At 38.8% G+C, this 23570-nt stretch overlaps 1 protein-coding gene and 1 pseudogene across 10 annotated transcripts in view; both read left to right on the forward strand.

Annotated features, from left to right (window-relative positions):
- Window positions 1-23570, forward strand: part of RANBP17 (RAN binding protein 17) — a 432110-nt gene that overhangs the window by 378406 nt on the left and 30134 nt on the right. For all 10 annotated transcript variants that reach the window (XM_063665353.1, XM_054488237.2, XM_054488236.2 and 7 more), the window contains one exon: window positions 19082-19248. In XM_063665353.1, the coding sequence (XP_063521423.1) occupies window positions 19082-19248 (167 nt within the window). The remainder of the gene's footprint in view (window positions 1-19081; window positions 19249-23570) is intronic.
- Window positions 3199-4890, forward strand: LOC129036707 (ubiquitin carboxyl-terminal hydrolase 12-like; annotated as a pseudogene).

Consider the following 23570-nt stretch of genomic DNA (forward strand, 5'->3'; position numbering starts at 1 on the left):
GCCAGGGAACTGGTGCTGGGTCACTTACCCTTCCAGACCTGAAAAGATGCAGCAGGGTACCATTTGAAGAGTGCAGCCATCACGGGACTGCATCTGCTCCTGGAAACCACAGCCCTTGTATCTCCACATCCTGAGAATTCCTGCTGACCTTCCCCAGTGTCCACCCAGAGAGCTGCACTCACCCAGCCTGCACCACTCAAGACCCAAACGGTCATCCTACCACTGCTACTTCCGTCACCCATGCCACATGGGCCACCCAAGGACCCTAGAATCTGCTCGCCCACCCAGCCCACCGCTGCTACTACCAGCATATGTGCAAGCCACCTGGAGGCCCAAGAATCAGCTTGCCTGTAACTGCCAACACAAGTGCCAGCCTATACCACCCTGGGGCACAAAGACAGGCACGTTCATCCCATCATTGCCACCACTGGGCCTGAAGACCGAGACCTACCTGGCTTCCCAGCTCCCAGCACAAATTTGCCACAGCTTCCACTAATAACTGCACCCTAACCCTCCAAGAAAGTTACAGAAAGCACTAATGCTACTTACAACCAAAGAAATAATACTACAATACTATACTACTACATACATCCACAATCAAAGCCAAAGTACCCTACCCAACCAATACCATAGATACATCTTCAGGAAAAATGCCTTCCCTATGAAAGTAAATTCAAAAATAAGAAAAAGCAACTGTTAAACTGGATGTGCAGATATCAACATAAGGCCACAGGAAACATGAAAAAGCAAGAAAATATGACACCTCCCAAGGAACACAGTAATTCTCCAGCAATAGATCTTACTCAAAAAGAAATTTTCAAAATCCCAGATAAAGAATTCAAAATACTGATTTTAAAGCAGCTCAGTGTGTTATAAGAGAAATCTGAAAAACAATGCAAATACAATTCAGGATATGAATGGGAACGTTACCAAAGAGATTTTAAAAAATAAATAAATAGAAATTCTGGAACTGAAGAATTCATTGAGGGAAATACAAAATACATTTGAAAGCTTCAACAATTGGCTAGATCAGGCAGAAGAAAGAATCTCAGAACTTGAAGACAGGACTTTTTCAAATAATCCAGTCAGACAAAAAAAATTTGAAAGAATAGGAAAGAATGAACAAAGCCTTCATGACATATGAAACAACATAAAGTGATTGAATATTCAAATTGACAGCATCCATGAGAACAGAGACAAAGGATTAGAAAGCCCATTTACAGAAATAATAGATGAAAATTTCCCATTTATTACAAGAAATGTAGATATTCACATACAGGGAAGTCAGTGATCCCTAGAAAGATACAATGCAGAAGGGTCTTTTCCATGGTACATTATAGTCAGAATATCTATAGTAAAACTTAAAGAGCAAATCCTTAAAACTGCAAAAGAAAAGCATCTAGTTACCTATAAAAGGAACCCCATCAGGCTAACAGTGGATTTCTCAGCAGAAGCTTTACAGGCCAGAAGACAATGGGATGATATATTCAAAGTACAGAAAGAAAAACTGGCCAAGAATACTATATCTAGTAAAATTAACCTTTGTAAATGAAGGAGATATAAAGTCTTACCAAGAGAAGCAAATGCTAAGGGAATTTGTTTGTTACCACTAGACTGCAGCCACAAGAAATGCTCAAGGGAGTCCTAAACCTGAAAACAAAGGATGACATTTACCATCACGAAAACACACAAGAGTGTAAAATTCACTAGCAAAGCAATCACACAAAGAGAAGAAAGGACTGAAATGGTACCACTACAGAAAGTCACCAAACCACAACAATTAGTAAGAGAAAAAGACAGGAAAAAAGAATATGTAAAACAACCAGAAAACAACAATATGACAGGAACAAACCTTCACATATCAGTAATAGCCTTGAACATAAATGGATTTAAATTATCCAGTTAAAAAGATATAGAATGGCTGAATGGATTTAAAAAATATATTTGATCCAACTATATACTGCTTACAAGAAACTCACCTTAGCAGTAAACACATATAGTGTGAAAGTAAAGAGATGGAAAAAGATAATCCACACAAACAAAAACAAAAGCAAACAGGAATAGCTACCCTTATATCAGATAAAACAGACTTTATATCAAGAACAAAAGGGGGAAAAAAAGACAAAGAAAGTCATTATATAATGATAAAGGGATCAATCCAGCAAGAGACTATAACAGTTCTAAATATGTATGTACCCAACACTGGAACACCTGGATTCCTAAAATGGCTAAATTTGAAGAGACATACTACAATATAATAATAGTTGGAGGACTTCAACATCCCACTCTCAGCATAAAACAGATCATCTAGACAGGAAATCAACAAAGACACTTTGCATTTAAACTGGACTTTAGACCAGAGGGACTTAACAGAGCTACAGAATCTACTCAACTACAGAATATACATTCTTTTCATCGGAACATGGAACATTCTCTAGGATAGACCATATGTTAAGCCACGAAACAGGTCTCAACAAAAACTTTTTTTTAGAGACAGGGTCTCACTCTGTCACCCAGGCTGGAGCACAGTGGCGTGGTCATGGCTCACTGCAGCCTTGAGTTCCCAAGCTCAAGCAATTCTCCTACCTTAGCCTCCCAAGTAGCTGGTACTACAGGCATGTGCCACCATGCCCAGCTTTTTTTTTTTAGAGACAGGTTTTTGCTATGTTGTCCAGGCTGGTCTCAAACTCCTGGGCTCAAGCAATCTGCTCACCTTGGCCTCCCAAAGTGCTGGAATTACAGGCATGAGCCACCACCGCACCCGGCCCAACAAATTTTTAAAAATTGAAATCATATCAGGTATCTTCTCAGACCACAATGGAATAAAACCAGAAATCAATACCAAGAGGAACTTGGAAACTATACAAATAAATGGAAATTAAAGAACACGCTCCCAGATAATCATTGGGTCAATGAAAAATTATAGTGGAAATAAAAAAAAAAACTTCTTGAAACAAATGAGAATGGAAACACAACATACCAAAACCTGTGGGATATAGCAAAAGCAGTGCTAAGAAGGAAGTTTATAGGCCTTAGCGCTGGTGGCGACGACGGCAGTGGCGGCCCAGCGGGCTCGGTGTGTGGGTCCGCGGCGGCTCGGGGTCCGCCCGCGGGCTGCGGTACGAGCTGGTGGCCCGGCTCCCCTCCTCCCGCGCCCTCCCCCGCCTCTGTGATTGGGTGGAAGATGGTGCTGGCCGGATGTAAATCCTAATGACAGTCTCCAAATTCGCTTCCATCTGTACCATGGGCGCCAATGCTTCGGCATTAGAGAAAGAGATTGGTCCAGAACAGTTTCCAGTGAATGAGCACTATTTTGGATTAGTCAGTTTTGGGAATACCTGCTACTGCAATTCAGTTCTTCAAGCACTTTATTTTTGTCGTCCATTTCGGGAAACAGTTCTTGCATAGAAGAGTCAATCTAGGAAAAAGGAGAGCCTTCTTAAATGCTTAGCAGATCTCTTCCATAGCATAGCCACTCAGAAGAAAAAGTTGGAGTAATACCTCCTAAGAAGTTCATCACAAGATTACGGAAAGAAAATGAGCTTTTGACAACTACATGCAACAAGATCCCCATGAATTCTTAAATTACTTAGTAATACAATTGCTGATATTTTACAAGAAGAGAGAAAGCAGGAAGAACAAAATGGCCGCTTACCTAATGGTAATATTAATAATGAGAATAATAACAGCACCCCAGACCCAAAGCGGGTTCATGAGATTTTTCAGGGAACATTAACTAATGAAACCAGATGTCTTACTTGTGAAACTATAAGCAGCAAAGATGAAGATTTTTTAGACCTTTCTGTTGACATGGAACAAAATACATCAATTACTCACTGCTTAAGGGCTTTCAGCAACACAGAAACTCTATGCAGTGAACACAAGTATTACTGTGAAGAGTGTCGCAGCAAACAGGAAGCACACAAATGGATGAAAGTTTAAAAACTGCCCATGATTCTAGCTCTACACCTGAAGAGATTTAAATATATGGATCAACTTTATTGATTTACAAAACTCTCTTACCAGGTAGTTTTTCCTTTAAAACTTAGTCTATTTAACACTTCAGGTGATGCCACCAATCCAGACAGAATGTACAGCCTTGTTGCTGTTGTGGTTCACTGCGGAAGACTTATTTGTAGACTTGCTTCATATGAAAGTGTGGAGGGTGTGTGCAGCCTCGTTGTCAGCATTGGTCCCAATCGAGGCCATTATATTACAATAGTTAAGAGTCATGATTTTTGGTTGTTGTTTGATGACGACATTGTAGAAAAAATAGATGCACAAGCTATCGAAGACGTCTACGGGCTGACATCAGATATCTCAAAGAACTCTGAGTCTGGTTACATCCTTGTCTGTCAGTCTCGGGATTGAGGGGGAACCATGATGAATAGATACTTTCTGCCGCATTTCTTCTCCGGTTATTTTGGAAAGGATCAAGCACTGATTTTGCAAGAAAAGAGAAATGCAGGAAGCTCAGGGGGCAGTAGCACACTTTGCACACGATAAAGCAAAGACGATGGATTGATAAGCCCTTCCGATCACGGTAGTTGATTTATTTGCTCTGGTATCATGCTGTCTGTACAATTCCATTCAACAAGGAGGTGAAATCAGAGATACCAGTTCCTCTTGTAAAACAGCCTTCCAGTATTAACACGCATTTTCTCTTTATTAATTGCACCAATAATGCTATGAATTCCTTGGGGGTGCAGTAGAAAGAATCAGAATCTGTGCTGTATTGATAAGGAGATGATGTTGAACACACTGCATAAATTTGCCTGGTTCAGTATGTATAGAAGCATATTTAGTGGTCTTTTCAAGAGTAAACCAGAAACACTTTTGGGCCCAACACTTGCAGTTGCCTTCCTGATGTAAAAACTAACATGCTAGATAATCCAGTATCAGGAAGACAAAGATGTTTTGCTTCTCTGAAGAAGCTTATAATAATACATGTAGGGAGTAATTGGTCAAAAGTGGCTTTTTGTTTCCCCAAGGGGAAAGACTGGCTTTGTAATCATAATTTTTTCCTTTTTTATTTTACTTAAAACTGGTAGAGTCTAAGTATTGTATGAAGTGCCCATGATTCTGTCAGTAAATTTGAGCATATTTTTATTAGTTAATGTCAGTTTAAGTAGTCCTTTTGTTTGTTTCTATTTTTAAGGTGAATTTTAAATTATATCTGAAATCAGTAAGATACCTTGAGAAAAACTGCAATGAGAGAAGGTAAATATCCTTTTTCAGGAGGAACTGATATCTGTGGCCAAATATTTGTCCTTTTATTATGGTTTCTAAATCAGTTATTTTCTTCAGCTTTAATTTCATAAAATTAAAAAACTATAAAAAGAAATTCCTGGCTAGGCGAGGTGGCTCACGCCTATAATCCCAACACTTTAGGAGGCCGAGGCGGGTGGATCACGAGGTCAGGAGATCGAGACCATCCTGGCTAACACGGTGAAACCCAGTCTCTACTAAAAATACAAAAAATTAGCCGGGCGTGGTGGCACTTGCCTGTAGCCCCAGCTACTTGGGAGGCTGAGGCGGGAGAATCACTGGAACCTGGAGGGGTGGAGGTTGCAGTGAGCCGAGATTGTGCCACTGAACTCCAGCCTGGGCAACAGAGCGAGACTCTGTCTAAAAAAAAAAAAAAAAATTCCTGTAGTTGTTGGAATAATTAAAAATTCTAGTGCAGTGGTGGTATACCAATCTTTAGAATTTTTAAGTATTCTAATGTTTCAAGTTGAGGTCATGCTTGGGAAAATCATGTCATAGCATTTATGTTATTTGCAGATGTCATTTTACCCTGGAAAGAAGTAATAATGTTCATCATAACCCTAGCAGCCTGGATAGTGAGCTAAACAAACCCTTTGAAGATTAAATTTTAATCAAGTAGACTAGGAATACAAAAAACAAGTCCTTCCTCCCCTTCCCTCCACCTTTACAAATCTTACTGGAAGGGTGTTCAGAAATTAAAATTTGTGTTTGCTAAGACTTTATTCTGTTGGGGGTTTTAAGAAGTAATATATGTACATAACATATGTAAACCATTGCAGTTTTTTTGGACATTTTCCCATGCATCAGTAAGTTGTCTGACAGTAGCCGAATGTAACTTGCAGAAAATTATTGAAAGTTATATTCAGGATAATAGCAATCAGGCTCTGGATGTTCTTTATTAAAACTCTTTTCAGGCAGTAAATTTTTTTTTTTTTTTTTTTTCTTTTATTATTATTTATTATTATTAAACTTTAGGTTTTATGGTACATGTGCGCAATGTGCAGGTAAATTACATATGTATACATGTGCCATGCTGGTGCGCTGCACCCACCAACTCGTCATCTAGCATTAGGTATATCTCCCAGTGCTATCCCTCCCCCCTCCCCCCACCCCACAACAGTCCCCAGAGTGTGATGTTCCCCTTCCTGTGTCCATGTGTTCTCATTGTTCAATTCCCACCTATGAGTGAGAATATGCGGTGTTTGGTTTTTTGTTCTTGCGATAGTTTACTGAGAATGATGATTTCCAATTTCATCCATGTCCCTACAAAGGACGTGAACTCATCATTTTTTATGGCTGCATAGTATTCCATGGTGTATATGTGCCACATTTTCTTAATCCAGTCTATCATTGTTGGACATTTGGGTTGGTTCCAAGTCTTTGCTATTGTGAATAATGCCGCAATAAACATACGTGTGCATGTGTCTTTATAGCAGCATGATTCATAGTCCTTTAGGTATATACCCAGTAATGGGATGGCTGGGTCGAATGGAATTTCTAGTTCTAGATCCCTGAGGAATCGCCACACTGACTTCCACAAGGGTTGAATTAGTTTACAGTCCCACCAACAGTGTAAAAGTGTTCCTATTTCTCCACATCCTCTCCAGCACCTGTTGTTTCCTGACTTTTTAATGATTGCCATTCTAACTGGTGTGAGATGGTATCTCATTGTGGTTTTGATTTGCATTTCTCTGATGGCCAGTGATGGTGAGCATTTTTTCATGTGATTTTTGGCTGCATAAATGTCTTCTTTTGAGAAGTGTCTGTTCATATCCTTTGCCCACTTTTTGATGGGGTTGTTTGTTTTTTTCTTGTAAATTTGTTGGAGTTCATTGTAGATTCTGGATATTAGCCCTTTGTCAGATGAGTAGGTTGCGAAAATTTTCTCCCATTTTGTAGGTTGCCTGTTCACTCTGATGGTAGTTTCTTTTGCTGTGCAGAAGCTCTTTAGTTTAATTAGATCCCATTTGTCAATTTTGGCTTTTGTTGCCATTGCTTTTGGTGTTTTAGACATGAAGTCCTTGCCCATGCCTATGTCCTGAATGGTAATGCCTAGGTTTTCTTCTAGGGTTTTTATGGTTTTAGGTCTAACATTTAAGTCTTTAATCCATCTTGAATTGATTTTTGTATAAGGTGTAAGGAAGGGATCCAGTTTCAGCTTTCTACATATGGCTAGCCAGTTTTCCCAGCACCATTTATTAAATAGGGAATCCTTTCCCCATTTCTTGTTTTTGTCAGGTTTGTCAAAGATCAAATACTTGTAGATATGTGGCATTATTTCTGACGGCTCTGTTCTGTTCCATTGATCTATATCTCTGTTTTGGTACCAGTACCATGCTGTTTTGGTTACTGTAGCCTTGTAGTATAGTTTGAAGTCAGGTAGTGTGATGCCTCCAGCTTTGTTCTTTTGGCTTAGGATTGACTTGGTGATGCGGGCTCTTTTTTGGTTCCATATGAACCCCTTCCCTCCACCTTTACAAATCTTACTGGAAGGGTGTTCAGAAATTAAAATTTGTGTTTGCTAAGACTTTATTCTGTTGGGGGTTTTAAGAAGTAATATATGTACATAACATATGTAAACCATTGCAGTTTTTTTGGACATTTTCCCATGCATCAGTAAGTTGTCTGACAGTAGCCGAATGTAACTTGCAGAAAATTATTGAAAGTTATATTCAGGATAATAGCAATCAGGCTCTGGATGTTCTTTATTAAAACTCTTTTCAGGCAGTAAATTTTTTTAAAAATCTGTCATTTTCTAAAATTCTTTTGCTAAAACTGTTGACTATGGAAAACAAACAACAAAAAGGAATGTTTTTAGTCTGCTGCTATTATTAACATTTATTATCTGTATCTTTTGGCTCAGTAAATGACTTCACCTATTTCTTCCATAAGCAGATCTTTAACAGGGTCACTTAGGTAATTGGGCTGCTTAAACAGATGTGGTGGGAGAAAATTATAATATTTAGTATTTGTACTAAATATCAAAAGTATTTTGACAAGTTTCTCTTTAAGATAGTTTCTAAAGCCTTACCCTGGCTAGAGATGTTTTGTACAAATTATATATAGTCTGCCTGATCTACCAACATGCCACAGAGAATCACAGTCAACAATGTGGGGAAAGTCAGGGCAGTGGAAGTGGATGCACACTTTTTATTTTGAGGGGTTAAATCAAATTGTCTTGAAATTAAAGCTGTATTTCTGCAGCTTTCAGTACAGAGAAAAAGAGGAAAGCGAAGCTGTGTCAGTTTTAACATTAGCTATATCACAACATATTTTTAAAAGATAGATGAAGTCATTTGCATAAAAGTACAGCATTGAAATACTACATTGTGTTTATTTTTACATTTTTGCATTAAAAAAAAAACATGCAGTAAAAGCCAAGTTAAATTTCATATTAAAGCAAGTTCTAGTATATGTATTGAGTTCCTGACAGTCACATACTTTGTTCACATCTACACCATACTTCATAGTATGATTTGTCAGGGGAGGGACTGTAGGGTGACAGTTTTACATTTACTTTTTCTTCTTAATGCAGCTGGATCTAAGTAAAATGTTTTGAAGTTTATCAAAAATTCAATATACTTTTAAAACATATAGGGTCAGGGTTGGGGGAGAAAATACAGGTATAGTAAGTAAGAAGTGACCTATGAAGAAAGCATTGTGCGGTTATATGTTGGTTGACTGTGATTAAAATGTGGGGCTGGTTTAAGTTGTAAATGGTGGCTGATTGCTGTGTAACTATGTACATGATTGTTAGGATGGCTGTCCTATATTTTGTATATTGGAATAAAAATTTCTATAAATTATTGTAACTAAAAGTAAATATTCTAAATTAAATCCCACTTCTTAAGTCATGTGGCTTCTGTCTTGGAAATTTTACCTTTAAAAGATTATTTAAGACAGGAACCGGGAGGCTTGGGAATAGGGAATAAAGGAAATGTTGTATTATATGGGTCTTGTGGCCTCTAACCATCAGTATAGGGTTTTTTCTTTCCTTGATGGCAGTAGAAAGACCTCATTTTCATAACATAACTACTCTTGGTACTTTCTTTAAAAACACTTTTTATCAAAGATTCTATCAGGAGGTATTTGACTGGGAGCTGAGAGGCTAAAGCGCTCATGTCCTGGCTCTTCAGTGAATTTAACTGTGTGACCTTGGGCGAGTCACTTAACCTCTCTGTGCTTCAGTCTCACTGTCTTTTAAAATGGGAGTAATACCTACCTCACAGGGTTGTTGTGGGGATTAATTAGAGATAACGTCTATAAAGCATTTAAGGTTCTTGAAGAAGGCACTATGTAGATACAAAATAATATCTATTAAAGTTGGTTTATTTGTGGAAAAAAAAAGAAGGAAGTTTGTAGCAATAAATGCTAATATCCAAAAAAGTGGAAAGATCACAAATTAACAATCTGACAGTGCACCTCAGGGAGCTAGAAAAGCAAGGAAAAACCAAACCCAAAATTAGCAGTAGAAAAGAAATAGTAAGGATCAGAGCAGAACTAAATGAAGTAGAGACTAAGAAATAAAAAATACAAAGGATCAACAAAACAAAAAGTTGGTTCTTCTTCAAAAAGGTAAACAAAACAGGTAAACCACTAGCTAGACTAACCAAGAAAAGACCCAAATAAAACCAGAAATGAAGAAGGAGATGTTACAACTGATCACAGAAATATGAAAGATCATCAGAGACTATTATGAACAATGATATGCTCACCAACTAGAAAGCCTAGAAAAAAAATGGATAAGTTCCTGGAAACATACAAGGTTCTTAGATTGAACCAGGAAGAAATAGAAGTCCTGAACAGACCAATAACAACTAGTGAGATCAAATCAGTAATTTAAAAAAAAAAAAAACCCCAGCAAAAAAACTCAAGACCAGATGGATTCAAATCCAGATGTACAAACATACAAAACCAAATATACAAAGAAGAGCTAATACCAGTCCTCCTGAAACTGTTCCAAAAAATTGAGGAGGAGGGAACTCTCCCTAACCCATTCTATGAGGTCACTATCACCCTGATACCAATATCAGACAAGGACGCAACAAAAAAAGAAAACTACAGGCCATTATGAACATAGGTGCAGAAATCCTCAACAAAATGCTAGCAAATCAAATCCAACAGCATATCCAAAAGATAGTACACGATGATCAAGTGGAATTTATCCCAGGAATGCAACGTTAATTCAGTGTACACAAATCATTAAATGTGATACATCACATCAACAAAATTAAGGACAAAAACCCATATCATCATCTGAATAGATGCAGAAAAACCATTTGATAAAATTCAGCATCCTTCATGATAAAAACCCTCAACAAACTAGGCATAGAAGGAACATACCTCAAACCAATAAAGGCACGTATGACAAACCCACAGCCAAAATCATACTGAATGGGGAAAAGTTGAAAGCATTCCCTCTAAGAACTGAAACAAGACAAGGATTCCCATTTTCACCACTCTTATTCTACACAGTACAAAAAGTCCTAGCCAGAGCAGTGAGGCAAGAGAAGAAATAAAAGGCATCCAGATTGGAAAAGTGAAAGTTGAATTGTCCTTCTTTGCTGATGATAGATCTTATATCCAGAAAAACCTAAAAATTTCAAAAAACTTAGATTTGATAAATAAATGCACTAAAGTTGCAGGGTAGAAAATCATTGTACAAAAATCAATAGTATTTCTATATACCAATAATGGTCTATCTGAGAATGAAATCAAGTAGGCAGTGCCATTTATAATAGCTATAAAATACCTAGGAAGCCAGGCACGGTGGCTCACGCCTGTAATCCCAGCACTTTGGGAGGCTGAGGTGGGCGGATCACCTGAGGTCAGGAGTTCGAGACCAGCCTGACCAACATGGAGAAACCCCATCTCTACTAAAAATATAAAATTAGCCGGGCATGGTGGCACATGCCTGTAATCCCAGCTACTCAGGAGGCTGAGGCAGGAGAATCACTTGAACCCAGGAGACAGAGGTTGCAGTGAGCCAAAATCGCTCCATTGCACTCCAGCCTTGGCAACAAGAGCAAAACTCCACCTAAAAAAAAAATATATATATATACACACACACACACACACACACACACACACACACACCCCCAGGAGACAGAGGTTGCAGTGAGCCAAAAATCGCTCCATTGCACTCCAGCCTTGGCAACAAGAGCAAAACTCCACCTAAAAAAAAAAAAAAAAAAATACACACACACACACACACACACACACACACACACACACACACACACACACACACACACACACACACACACACACACACACACACACACACACACACACACCCCTAGGAATGCATTTAACCAAGAAGGTGAAAGATCTCTACAAGGAAAACTACAAAACACTGATGAAAGAAGTTGAAGATGACACAAATAAATGGAAAAACATCCTATGCTCATGGATCGGAAGAATTAATATTGTTAAAATGACCATATTGCCCAGAGTAATGTATAGATTAAGTGTAATCCCTATCAAAATACCATCCTTCTTCACAGAATTTTTTTAAAAATCCTAAAATTCATGTGGAACCATAAAAAAGCCTGAATAGCCAAAGTAATCTTGACCAACCAGAATTCAGCTGTAGGCATTGCATTACCTGACTTCAAAATATATTACAAGGCTATAGTAACCAAAGCAAAATGATATTGGTATGAAAATAGACACATAAACCAATGGAACAGAATAGAGAGCCCAGAAATAAAGTCACATACTTACAGCCAACCGATCTTCAACAAAGCTGACAAGAATACACAATGGGGAAAGGACAGTCTCTCCAATAAAATGGTGCTGGAAAAATTGGGCAACCACATGCAGAAGAATGAAACTGGACCCCTATCTCACCATGTATAAAAAATCAACTCAAAATGGATTAAAGACTTAAAGCCCAAAACTGTTAAAAAAATACTAGAAGAAAACCTAGGGAAAACTCTTCTGAACATTGATCTGGGCAAAAAATTATGACAAAGACCTCCAAAACACAGCAACAAAAACAAAAATTAGACAAATGGGGCTTAATTAAACTAAAAACTGAATCACAAAAGAAATAACCAACAGAGTAAACAGACAACCTGTTGAATGGGAGAGAATATTTATAAACTATTCATCTAACAGGAGACCAATATCCAGAATATATAAGGAACTCAATTCAATAGGAAAAAACAAATAATTCCCTTTAAAACTGGGCAAATGACATGAATAGACATTTCTCAAAAGAAGATATACAAACAGCCAAGATGTATGTGAAAAAATGTTCAACATTACTAATCATCAGAGAAATGCAAATCAAAACCACAGTGAGATACCATCTTACCCCTGTCAGAATGGCTATTATTAAAAAGGCAAAAAAGAACAGATGTTGTCAAGGATGCAGAGAAAAGGAAACTTGTACACTGTTGGTGGGAATGTAAACTAATACAACCACTATGGAAAACAGTACAGAGATTTCTCAAAAAACTAAAAATAGAATTACTGTTCAATCCAGCAGTCTTACTACTGGGAGTATACCCAAAAGAAAATAAGACAGCATATCACAGGAATGCCTCACTCAAATGTTTATTACATCAGTATTCACAGTAGCAAAGACATAGAATCAACCTAAGTATCTATCAACAGATGAATGGATAAAGAAAATGTGGTATATATACACAATGGAATACTGTTCAGCCATAAAAAAGAATGAAATAATGTCTTTTGTAGCAACACGGATGGAACTGGAGAAGTGAAATAAACCAGGCAAAGATTAAGACAGATACCACATGTTCTCATTCATATGTGGGAGCTCAAAAATTTAATCACGTGGAGGTAGAGAATGGAAAGATAGATAACAAGGGTCAGACATGGTGGCTCACGCCTGTAATCCCAGCACTTTGGGAGGCTGAGGTCAGTGGATTACTTGAGGTCAGGAGTTTGAGACCAGCCTGGCCGACATGATGAAACCCCATCTCTACTAAAAGTACAGAAATTAACTGGGTGTGATGGCAGGCGCCTGTAATCCCAGCTACTCAGGAGGCTGCAGCAGGAGAATGGCTTGAACCTGGGAGGTGGAGGTTGCGATGAACCGAGATTGCACCACTGCACTGCAGCCTGGGCAACAGAGCGAGACTCTGTCTCAAAAATAAATAAATAAATATAAAATAAAAACAAAAATTAGGTCGGGCACAGTGGCTCACACCTGTAATCCCAGCACTTTGGAAGGCCCAAGTGGGCAGATCACTTGAGGTCAGGAATTTGAGACCAGCCTGGCCAACATACTGAAACCCTGTCTCTACTAAAAAGACAAAAATTAGCCGGGCGTGGTGGCAGGCACCTGTAATCCCAGCTACTCGGGGAGGCTGAGGCAGGAGAATCGCTTGAACCCGGGAGGTAGAGGTTGCAGTGAGCCGAGATCACGCCACTGCGCTCCAGCCTGGGTGACAGAGTGAGACTCCGTCTCAAAAAAAAAAAAAAAAAAAAAATTATCTGGGCATGGTGGCACACACACCTGTGGTGGCAGCTACTCAGGAGGCTGAAGTAAGAATAGCTTGAACCCAGGAGGGGGAGACTGCAGTGAGCCGAGATCACTGCACTTCACCCTGGGCAACAGAGCAAGACTCCGTCTCAAAAAAAAAAAAAAAAAAAGAGACAACAGAGACGAAACGGTGAGTGAGGGGCAAAGGAGAGGATGAAGAGAAGTAGGTTAAAAGGTACAAACATGGTAAGATGGAAGGAATAAATTCAATGTTTGATAGCAGAGTAGGGTGACTATAGTTAACAAAAATGTATTGTCAGGTGACAAATACCCTAAGTACCACATATTGATCAGAAAGCATTATATACTTATAACAAAACTTCACATGTACACTATAAATTTGTACAAATTTAAAAAACAAAGTGGGGTGTTGGATAGAGTGTGTCTAAATGTAGACTGATGGAGGAAGGCCTCTGAGATTAGTCATAGCAGGGATGGATGCGTTTCAGGCAGAAGTAAAGGGTAGCCTAAAAGCCTAAACAAGGAAAGCTAAGAGCAAGCAAAAAGTTGAACCAACTAGGAACTACTAGATCATTTCCCATGAAGTTCATTATTAATAAAACATATATAAGGAATAAAAGGATATGTTGTTATTTTGGACACATTATTGAATTTGATGTCGTGGTATGAATGTAATATGCGAGTGACACATTTAGGAAATATTTAGAACTTAGAGATTTTACACGTTAGTTTCACCCCCCACCCCAAAAAAAAAAGACAAAAAAAAAAAAAACTAAAGAGAGAAGAGCGCTTTGGTGTTTAACGGATTGAAACAGCCAGGAAAACAAATGGGAAGGGAAAACCTTCTATGTGTTGGGTACTGTGTTACAGTTTTTGCCCACTTAATCTTAATGCCAAACCTTACAAAGCAGGTAATATTAATCACATTTTACAGAGGTGCACCTGAACCTCAAGAAGTCAAACATCTAGGAAATAATAGATTCAAACCTAGACTCACCTATTTCCAAAACCACTGCCCCATCCAAATAGGCCTTTTGTCTCTGGAATTGCCCTTCAGACTATATTTTTCTAAGACCTTCATTCTCCTTTGTGTTGTGGTGACAAGTTTTGAGCTTAAGGCAGATTTCAGCTCAGCCTCATTCTTCCTGACTCTCAGTTAAGCAATTCTTTCCTATACAGTTAACTTTTCAGCACAGCTTTCAATGATGGGTCTTAGTGAGCAGTAGGCTATTAATGATGCATGTGCTTCCTGTGGAGACTGGTTCCAGAAGAGAAGCACTTGATTGTTTTCAGTGCCAAACAACAAGTTGCTACAGAGGACAAAATGCCTATTAGCCTTAAAAATTATTTCCAAAATAGCAGATGTAATCCCTTTTAAAATATTTTAAACACCAAGAACTAGGACAAAATATGAAAATTCATGACTTCTGCCTGTGTTTTATGTCTGGGAAGTATCATTATTTGAATCTCACATAGTAGCTTGAGATGCAAATAAAGAAAACCAATAGTTACACAGTCTTCAGCACCATTCATTCTGCTTTTGACCAAATGCCCTGTGATCCTTATGATTCCACACTTTAAAATCTACCTTGAAATAACATTTATCTTTTTCAAAGTCCTCAACCATAAATCAACCATAATGGAAGCTCTTCTTGCTTTTATTGCAAGGATATGTGCTCCAATCTTCGTGTCCAAAGTGTTTACCTGGCTTTTTCACAGCTGACTCAGTAGATGGGAACCTTTTAATGCAACCTGCATGGCATGTGGTCACCAAATCTATGTGAAGTCTTTATAATTTTTATATGATTGATAGCATATTGCTTTTCACTGGTGAGGGGAACCATATCTGCTTCCTGCTTATCTTTGTAGATGTCGAGTTACTTAATCCATTTACTTTCGTGATTGGGACTTGAAATTTAGAAATATGAAGGAAAAGAGAAAAGCAACCAGGCTCAACAAGTCTGTGTTTGACTTTTAGGCCTAGACATTTTCCATTTATACTATGCTACATCCCAGAGTTGTAAAACCAAAGCTCCCTTTTCTACAAAGTAACCCAGTTAATATGGAGAGATGAAGAAGAAATTAACTAATTAATCAGTTATTGATTAATCAATCAAATGCCATGTCTTTAGGAGGGAAAACTCTATTTTTGGCTCTTATTATTTTTAATTGACACATGATAATTTTATATATTTATGGAGTACCATGTGATATTTGATATAGGTGTACACTGTGTAATGACCATTTAGGGTATCCATCACTGCAAACATTTATCATTTGTTTGTGTTGGGAACATTCAAAATCTGCTCTTTTAGCTACTCGAAAATATATAACAAATTGCTCATTATAGTCACCTTATTAGTGCTACAGAACACTACAACTTATTCCTCTTATCTGGCTATACTTTTGTATCCATTAACCAACCTTTGGAAAAGCTCCTTTCTTAAAAGCTTTGTAGTTCCACAGTTTTCCAAAACTATGGTCCACGGCTGTCTTCTAGACCTCCATTCAACCCCTCATCCCTCATGATCCTGTATTAGCTACCATTTTCCTCTGTGTTAAATGCATATGACTGTATTTCAAAACTTGCCCGTAAGCTTCCCTCTTTCTGTTTTCCATGACATTTCTCTCTAAAATGATAAATGTGAGCTTTTAAACTGTAATGTTTTATCAATGCTGGATATTACTACTAAACACAACTTAAGACTTCTAAGAAAACTTTCTGGGGTTAGCTTTAGCTACTCATTCTTTAATTAATTCTGCTGATATTTCACCTGTAATCTATGTCAGGCATACATGTCTCAGAACCTCAGAGATGAATAAGATGAATGAGAAACTACTCCCTTAGGAAGTTTATAATCTGCTTCCCAACCCTACTCTTTTAGTCTACTTCTCCTCTTCTGAGTCTACCTGTTCACCATTTTAATTGTTGCTCTTGTTGACTGTTTCTCTTACAATCATAAACTCCCAGGGATCATGTGCAAATGTTGTTGTTAGCCAAAAAATGTGGGCGGTGTCATGCTGATTCAAAACCATGGACTTCTGATAAGCAACTTAATCTCTAAGCTTCAGTTTTCTCATTTAAAATGCAAATTATACTTACTATACAAAGTAGTTGTTAGAAGTAAATGAGATAATAATTTTAGTGTACAAAGGAGATAATAAATGGTTGCTCTATCACTTACTTGTCAGTAACACCTCCATTAACCTTTCATATTAAATGTAAATGTCACACTCCACTATTGGATGCCCTCAAGTAAGATCCTCAACCTGCTCTGTTGGCCTTCTCTTACATCTCCTCTACACATTCTGTCTCTGAAACCAAAAGTTCTACTTCTTGAATATACCCTTCTCTTTTTACCATGAGGCAAACCAGTAGTTGCTGCCATGTTTTGAGTGCCCATTGTGATTCAAGAAAGTGTTTTAGCCTGGGCATGGTAGCATACGTCTATAATCCCAGCACTTTGGGAGGCTGAGGCTGGCAGATCGCTTGAGCTCAGGAGTTCAAGGCCAGCCTGAGCAACATGCAAAACCCTGTCTCTACAAAAAATACAAAAAGTATCCAGGCATGGTGGTGCACACCTACAGTCCCAGCTACTTGGGAGGCTGAGGTGGGAGGATCACTTGAGCTCAGGAGGTCAAGGCTGCAGTGAGCCAGGATCACACCACTGCACTTCAGCCTTGGTGACAGAGTGAGAACCTATCTCAACAACAACAAAAAGGTGTTTGGTGCTTACATATATTTTTGCTTATTACCTAGTTTTAATGTAGTGGTTAAGAATACAGATCCAGAAAAAACAAATGTCGTATGTTCCCATCAATAAGTGGGAGCTAAGCTATGAGGACGCAAAGGCATGAGAATGATACAGTGGACTTTGGGGACTCAGGTAGAAGGAAGGTAGGTGGGGTGAAGGATAAAAGACTACACAATGTGTAGAGTGTACACTGCTTGGGTGATGGGTGCACCAGAATCTCAAAAACTACCACTAAGGAACTTATTCATGTAACCAAAAACCACCTATTCCCCAAAAATTATTGAAAAAAAAATACAATAAAATTTTCAAAAAGAGTACAGATCCAGAGTCCAACTCCTTGTTTATTTTCATACCTTGGCTGTGCAGTCTTCTAGCTGTGTGACAATGGACAAGTCACCTAAGCTCCCTAAAACTCAGTGTCCTCACTTGTAAATGGAGATAATAACAGTAACTATTATAGTGCTGTATGAGAATTACAAATAATAACATGTAAAGCAGTTAACACAGTAACTCATAGTAAGCTCTTAATAAATGTCAGCTTTTTTTTAATTACTAATGAACTTCTTGTCATTTTCTTCTCATTCAACTCTGCAAGGTCTTTTATAAATGATGAAAAAAAGTGAAGTAGCTTTTTCAAATCAGCAACTCAGAAAGTAATTGGCAAAGATAGGACTTGAAACCAGAACTGTCTGGCTCCAAAATCCGTATCTTTCCCACCACACTGTTGCCTTGTGCTAATCCCTCTACCTGAAAAGTATCCTTCCTTATATCTAAATTGGAATAATCTTTTGAAACCCTATCAGGTGCTGCCTCCTTCACCAAACTCTCCTTGATCCCCATCTAAATGTGATCCCTCCCTCAAAATCCTCAATTTGTCATTTTTACACAGCATTATGCTACAGTGACTTGCACACTAAACCATGAGTTCTTTGACACCAGGATGAGGTTAGACCACTGTTTCCCATAAAACAGAGCACTTTGCACTAAGTAGATACTTAATAAACAGTCACTTGAACTGAAAAGAGGTTGCTAAGGTCGCAGATGGAAAAATCTGCCTAATCTATCCGGGAATTATTTATTTATGTGTCTCTAGGCCAGGACCTATAATAGACACTGGGTTCAAAGAGTTATATAAGACAAATTCCTGGCTGGATACGGTGGCTCACGCCTATAATCCCAGCACCTTGGGAGGCCAAGGCAGGTGAATCACCTGAGGTCAGGAGTTCGTAATCAGCCTGGCCAACATGGAGAAACCCCATCTCTACTAGAAATACAAAAATTACCCGGGTGTGGTGGCAGGCACCTGTTGTCTCAGCTACTCAGGAGACTGAAGCAGGAGAATCGCTTGAACCCAGGAGGCAGAGGTTGCAGTGAGCCAAAATCATGCCATTGCACTCTAGCCTGGGTGACAATAATGAAACTCTGTCTCAAAAAAACAAATTCCTGCCCTCAAAGAACTTGCAATTTGATAAAAGCACTTTGAAACCAGAAAGTAATTATTTTCAATGGAGCCGTTAGAAAATCAAATGGAGCAAAAACTTAAGTAATGCAAATGAATTCTTATTTACTATTTGTACAGATACAGTTGTCTCCTCCAGCTGCTGTACCAGTTTAGACTACATCGTCACCTACCTCTTCAAGCACATAGCAAAGGAGGGCAAGAAGCCACTTCGATGCAGAGAGGCTACCCAGGCTGGTCAGAGACTATTACATTTTATGCAGCAAAACCCAGATGTCCTGCAGCAGGTAACTGGTGGTTGATCACCTGGCTTAAGAAACAAGTGTTCCCAGAAGCCATACCTGGCCCCGAATTTATCTTAGAGCAGCTGGTCTTGCCAGACTTTTTATACTGGTAAAAAATATATATATATTGTCTGGGAGTATTTTGCCTGAAAGTGGGGGGAAAACACAGGCCTTAGGATTACCCACCCTCAAGAAATACCTGGGTTGTTCATCTCACCTCAGTGGAGCTAGAATTCAAAAAGAGGATAGTTTTTCCAGAGGCCTGAGAAAAATTAGACAAAACCGGAACTGGAAACAGTCAGCCTCTGATTTCTCTCCTGGTGTCTCTGATAATGTCATCTTAAGTTTGCCTTATGAATACTCCAGTATATTGGGAAACTACAATGTGCTGGGCTCCTAGTGTATGCCAGGCAGCTTGCTAGGAATTTCTCATTCATCATATCATAGTTGCTGTTTTTCCCATTTTAAAATGAGAAATCTTGGTTCAGATAGGTTAGGTAATATGTTCAATAATATCTAACTAATAAGTAATAAAACCACTATTTGTTTATTTTCTAATGTATTTTCTAACTAGCTAATGGGTTAGATCCAAGTTTAATACCATTTTAAAAAACTCACTTGTGCAAATAATAGTAACGGCATGCATAAGAAATGAATATTGCAAGGTGCAGTACCTGTAGTACCAGCTGCTCCAGAGGCGGAGGCAGGAGGATTGCTTGAGCACAGAAGTTCAAGACCAGCCTGGGCAACATAGCAAGACCCCATCTCTAAAAAAGAAGATTTAGGCTGGGCACGGTGGTCACGCCTGTAATCCCAGCACTTTGGGAGGCCAAGTCAGGCAGATCACCAGGTCAGGAGTTCAAGACCAGCCTGACCAATATGGTGAAACCCCGTCTCTACTAAAAATACAAAAATTAGCCAGGTGTGGTGGTGCTCACCTGTAGTCCCAGCTAGTCGGGATGCTGAGGCAGGAGAATCGCTTGAACCTGGGGAGGCAGAGGTTGCAGTAAGCCGAGATCACACCACTGCTCTCCAGCCTGGATGCCTGGATGACAGAGCAAGACTCCATCTCAAAAAAAAAGGAAAAAGAAAATTTAAATATTTTTTAAAAAACATACATGCCAAAAATATTTCAAAAAGAAAATACCATTTTTTATGGCTATACCATCACTATATTTTCTTTTCTTTTTTTTTTTTTTTTTTTTTTTCAGACAGGGTCTCACTCTGTTGCCCATGCTGTAGTGCAGTGGCAAAATCTGGGCTCACTGCAACCTCTGTCTCTCAAGGGCTCAAGCAATCCTCCCACTTCAGCCTCTTCCTGAATAGCTGGGACTACAGGTGCACACCACCACATCCAGCTAATTTTTTTTTTTTTTTTTTTGGATAGAAGGGGTTTTGCCACGTTGCCAGGCTAGTTTTGAACTCCTGAGCACAAACAGTCCTCCCACCTCAGCCTTCCAAGGTGCTGGGATTACAGGTGTGAGCCACTGCGCCTAGCCCCATCACTATATTTTCTAATTCCAGTAAATTTGGAAAGTATCTTCATCCTGTTTTCAGTTGTTTTCTTTTGCCAAATTACATCCATAATAGTTTGTAATTTGCAAATGTAAACACATCAATAGTGTGTTGCTGTATGACCGGACCGTTAGGGAGCAAATAAGTTGCCTGCAATCATCAGAAAATGTCAGCCGGGCACAGTGACTCACGCCTGTAATCTCAGCACCTTTGGGAGGCCAAGGCAGGTGGATCATGAGGTCAGGAGTTTGAGACCAGCCTGGCCAATATGGTGAAACCCTGTCTCTACTAAAAATACAAAAATTAGCTGGGCATGGTGGTGTGTGCCTGTATTCCCAGCTGTGAGGGAGGCTGAGGCAGGAGAATTGCCTGAACCTGGGAAGCAGAGGTTGCAGTGAGCAAGATCACACTACTGCACTCCAGCTTGGCGACAGAGACTCCATCTCAAAAAAAAAGAAAAAGAAAAAGAAAATGTCACTCTATATCAGTAAATGATGAAAATAGAATGAGACAGCTATGAAAGAGGATTGCTTCCTGGCTGTCATTTTTTGCTAATATTTAAATGAAATTATGTAAACTTTATTTGTGGTAATGTTTCAATTAACCAATTATTTTCCAGGGATAATGGGTGTCATTCATATTTTGTGTAACTAGGCAAAGGGCTGTAGACCTATAATTATTTGGTGTGACCCTGGAACTGTTACATGTTGGTAATATAAAGGAAAAAGGAAGGTATCTCACATTTAGTGAGAACTTATTATGTGCCAGGTGCAAGAGCTATTAAGATTCATGAGATATAATTTCTCTCCTTATAGAATTTCTTGCCATGGGACAAAGAGACAAGTAACTCACCAGTTATTTGATCATTTCATTAATATAGTGATGACAAAGAAAGTGAAATACAAGGGGAGGGAGTATTGTCAGAGAAGTCTCCTCATTTATACCCCACAACAACCCTGAAAAGTGGATATCAGCATCCCCGTTTTACATATGAATAAATTGAGGTACAGAGAGATCAACTGGAAAGTGGTAGAGTTGGAATTTGAAGCAAGGTCTGTTTGACTCAAAAGCCCAAGTTCTTACGACTCACACCATTGGTATTCAAGGTGAGGATAATATCTCAGCTTCACCTGGAATGGCTTTTCAAAGTATACATGCTATCAAAATGTCAGCACGTCTCTCCTCCCTCACCACCCCACCCAAATGCAGTAGCCACTGGTACTGGTGGGAGTGTGTCACAGCCCTCATGTGTTTTGCATGAAGAAGGTTGAGGATCACTGACTTAGAGCATGTCCCCACTGAAGAAAAAAAAAAAATTCATGGATTGGCTAGGAATCAGACCCAGCCTTTACCCCACCATGGCAAGGGACAAGTCTGCTGCCAAATCACTCCTGCCAGCACTCAGCCATAATCACAGTATTGTCCCATAAACTTTGGCAGAAACTTTTAAGTTCGTAGAAAATTTTAGCACAAATCAATAGGCTATGGCCCTAGACAAAATACCATATCATATTTTGCAAAGCAAGTAATGTGGTTGGGCAGGAGACAAATCAAGTTTGTCTTTACTCAGAATTAGCATGCATTTGTTGGTTTAAGTAATTTCTGTGTGTTAATAATACTTGGTAATCCTTCACTTTATAGCATATGACTAAGTAGTGATATATCTTTATTAACAGTGGAATACATTCTATTTATTTGGAATGTAGGCTTTCAGATAGCATTTTAAATATTAATGACTGGGCTCTGGTAGTCAGCATAAATATGATTTGCATTAGCACTAGGTTATATCATCTTGAGTGCCTCTGATGTCAGCTATTAGGTATAGCAATATCTGACATCATCTCCTTAGGTCACTGACAACTTTGACCTCTATTCTTATGCACAGTTTCTGTCGTCTCAAAAGCTCTTTTGAATTGATTTGAAATTTTGACTCTTCCCTTTATGAGGCAGTAAAATTGATAATTATTCAGATGGGAACAGAGCGCTGAGTGAAAAATCAATTCCACCCGCTCTCTGCTGCGTATAAAATTACTTCTGAGTCGGCTGGACTGAACGGATGGCCAGAGTAAAAGCAGCAGGCAGGAGTAGTGGGAAGAATTAGCTGGACAGAGCTAATAGCCTGAAGGGATGGACTTGAAAAAGAGGGAGTGGGCCAGTTGGGGGTTATTATTAGCAGGGATGGGTCCCATTGATCATCTGTTTACATCAGCTTTCCAAGACCTTATAAATCAGCCCTGAAGAGCAGCAGAACCCAAGATTCAGCCTGTTACCAGTGGGATTTTGTATTGGATTATTTTCATTTTCACACTCAGATGAAAAGTGAGCCATTGATTATTCATTGGTTGACCATTAAATGCTGTTTTTAATAGATGATTTGCCTATCACAGAAGGTAATGAACAAGGTTGCTGCTTTATAACTTGAGGTTTCAGTTTTCAAGGCATCTGTGTCGGTTAAGTAATGCCTAACCCTATTAAAAGGAATGGATTACAAATTGCTTAACAGTGCTGAAAAACTAGACCCTAATGACTAATTGTGCTTGGAGTTTAGAGAGGGTTTGTCAGCTCTTTAAACTAAACGGATGCAATGATACTGCAATTATTTACTAGTTTGAACTGTTTTTCCCCCCAACCTGGGCCTATTTTGCTGGAAGCATAATTGCATGAGGAATGTTAATTCCAAATTGCAAAAGTTATCTCCTCAAGCTTCCATAGTAAAGGAAGCATGAACCCCTACATAAAGGTTTTCCAACATCCTTACAGGCCTTTCCATTTGTGTATAGCAGCCTGGGAAAGATATTTTATGTGCCTCT

The sequence above is a fragment of the Pongo pygmaeus genome, chromosome 4 (assembly GCF_028885625.2).
Source record: "Pongo pygmaeus isolate AG05252 chromosome 4, NHGRI_mPonPyg2-v2.0_pri, whole genome shotgun sequence".
NCBI lineage: Eukaryota > Metazoa > Chordata > Mammalia > Primates > Hominidae > Pongo > Pongo pygmaeus.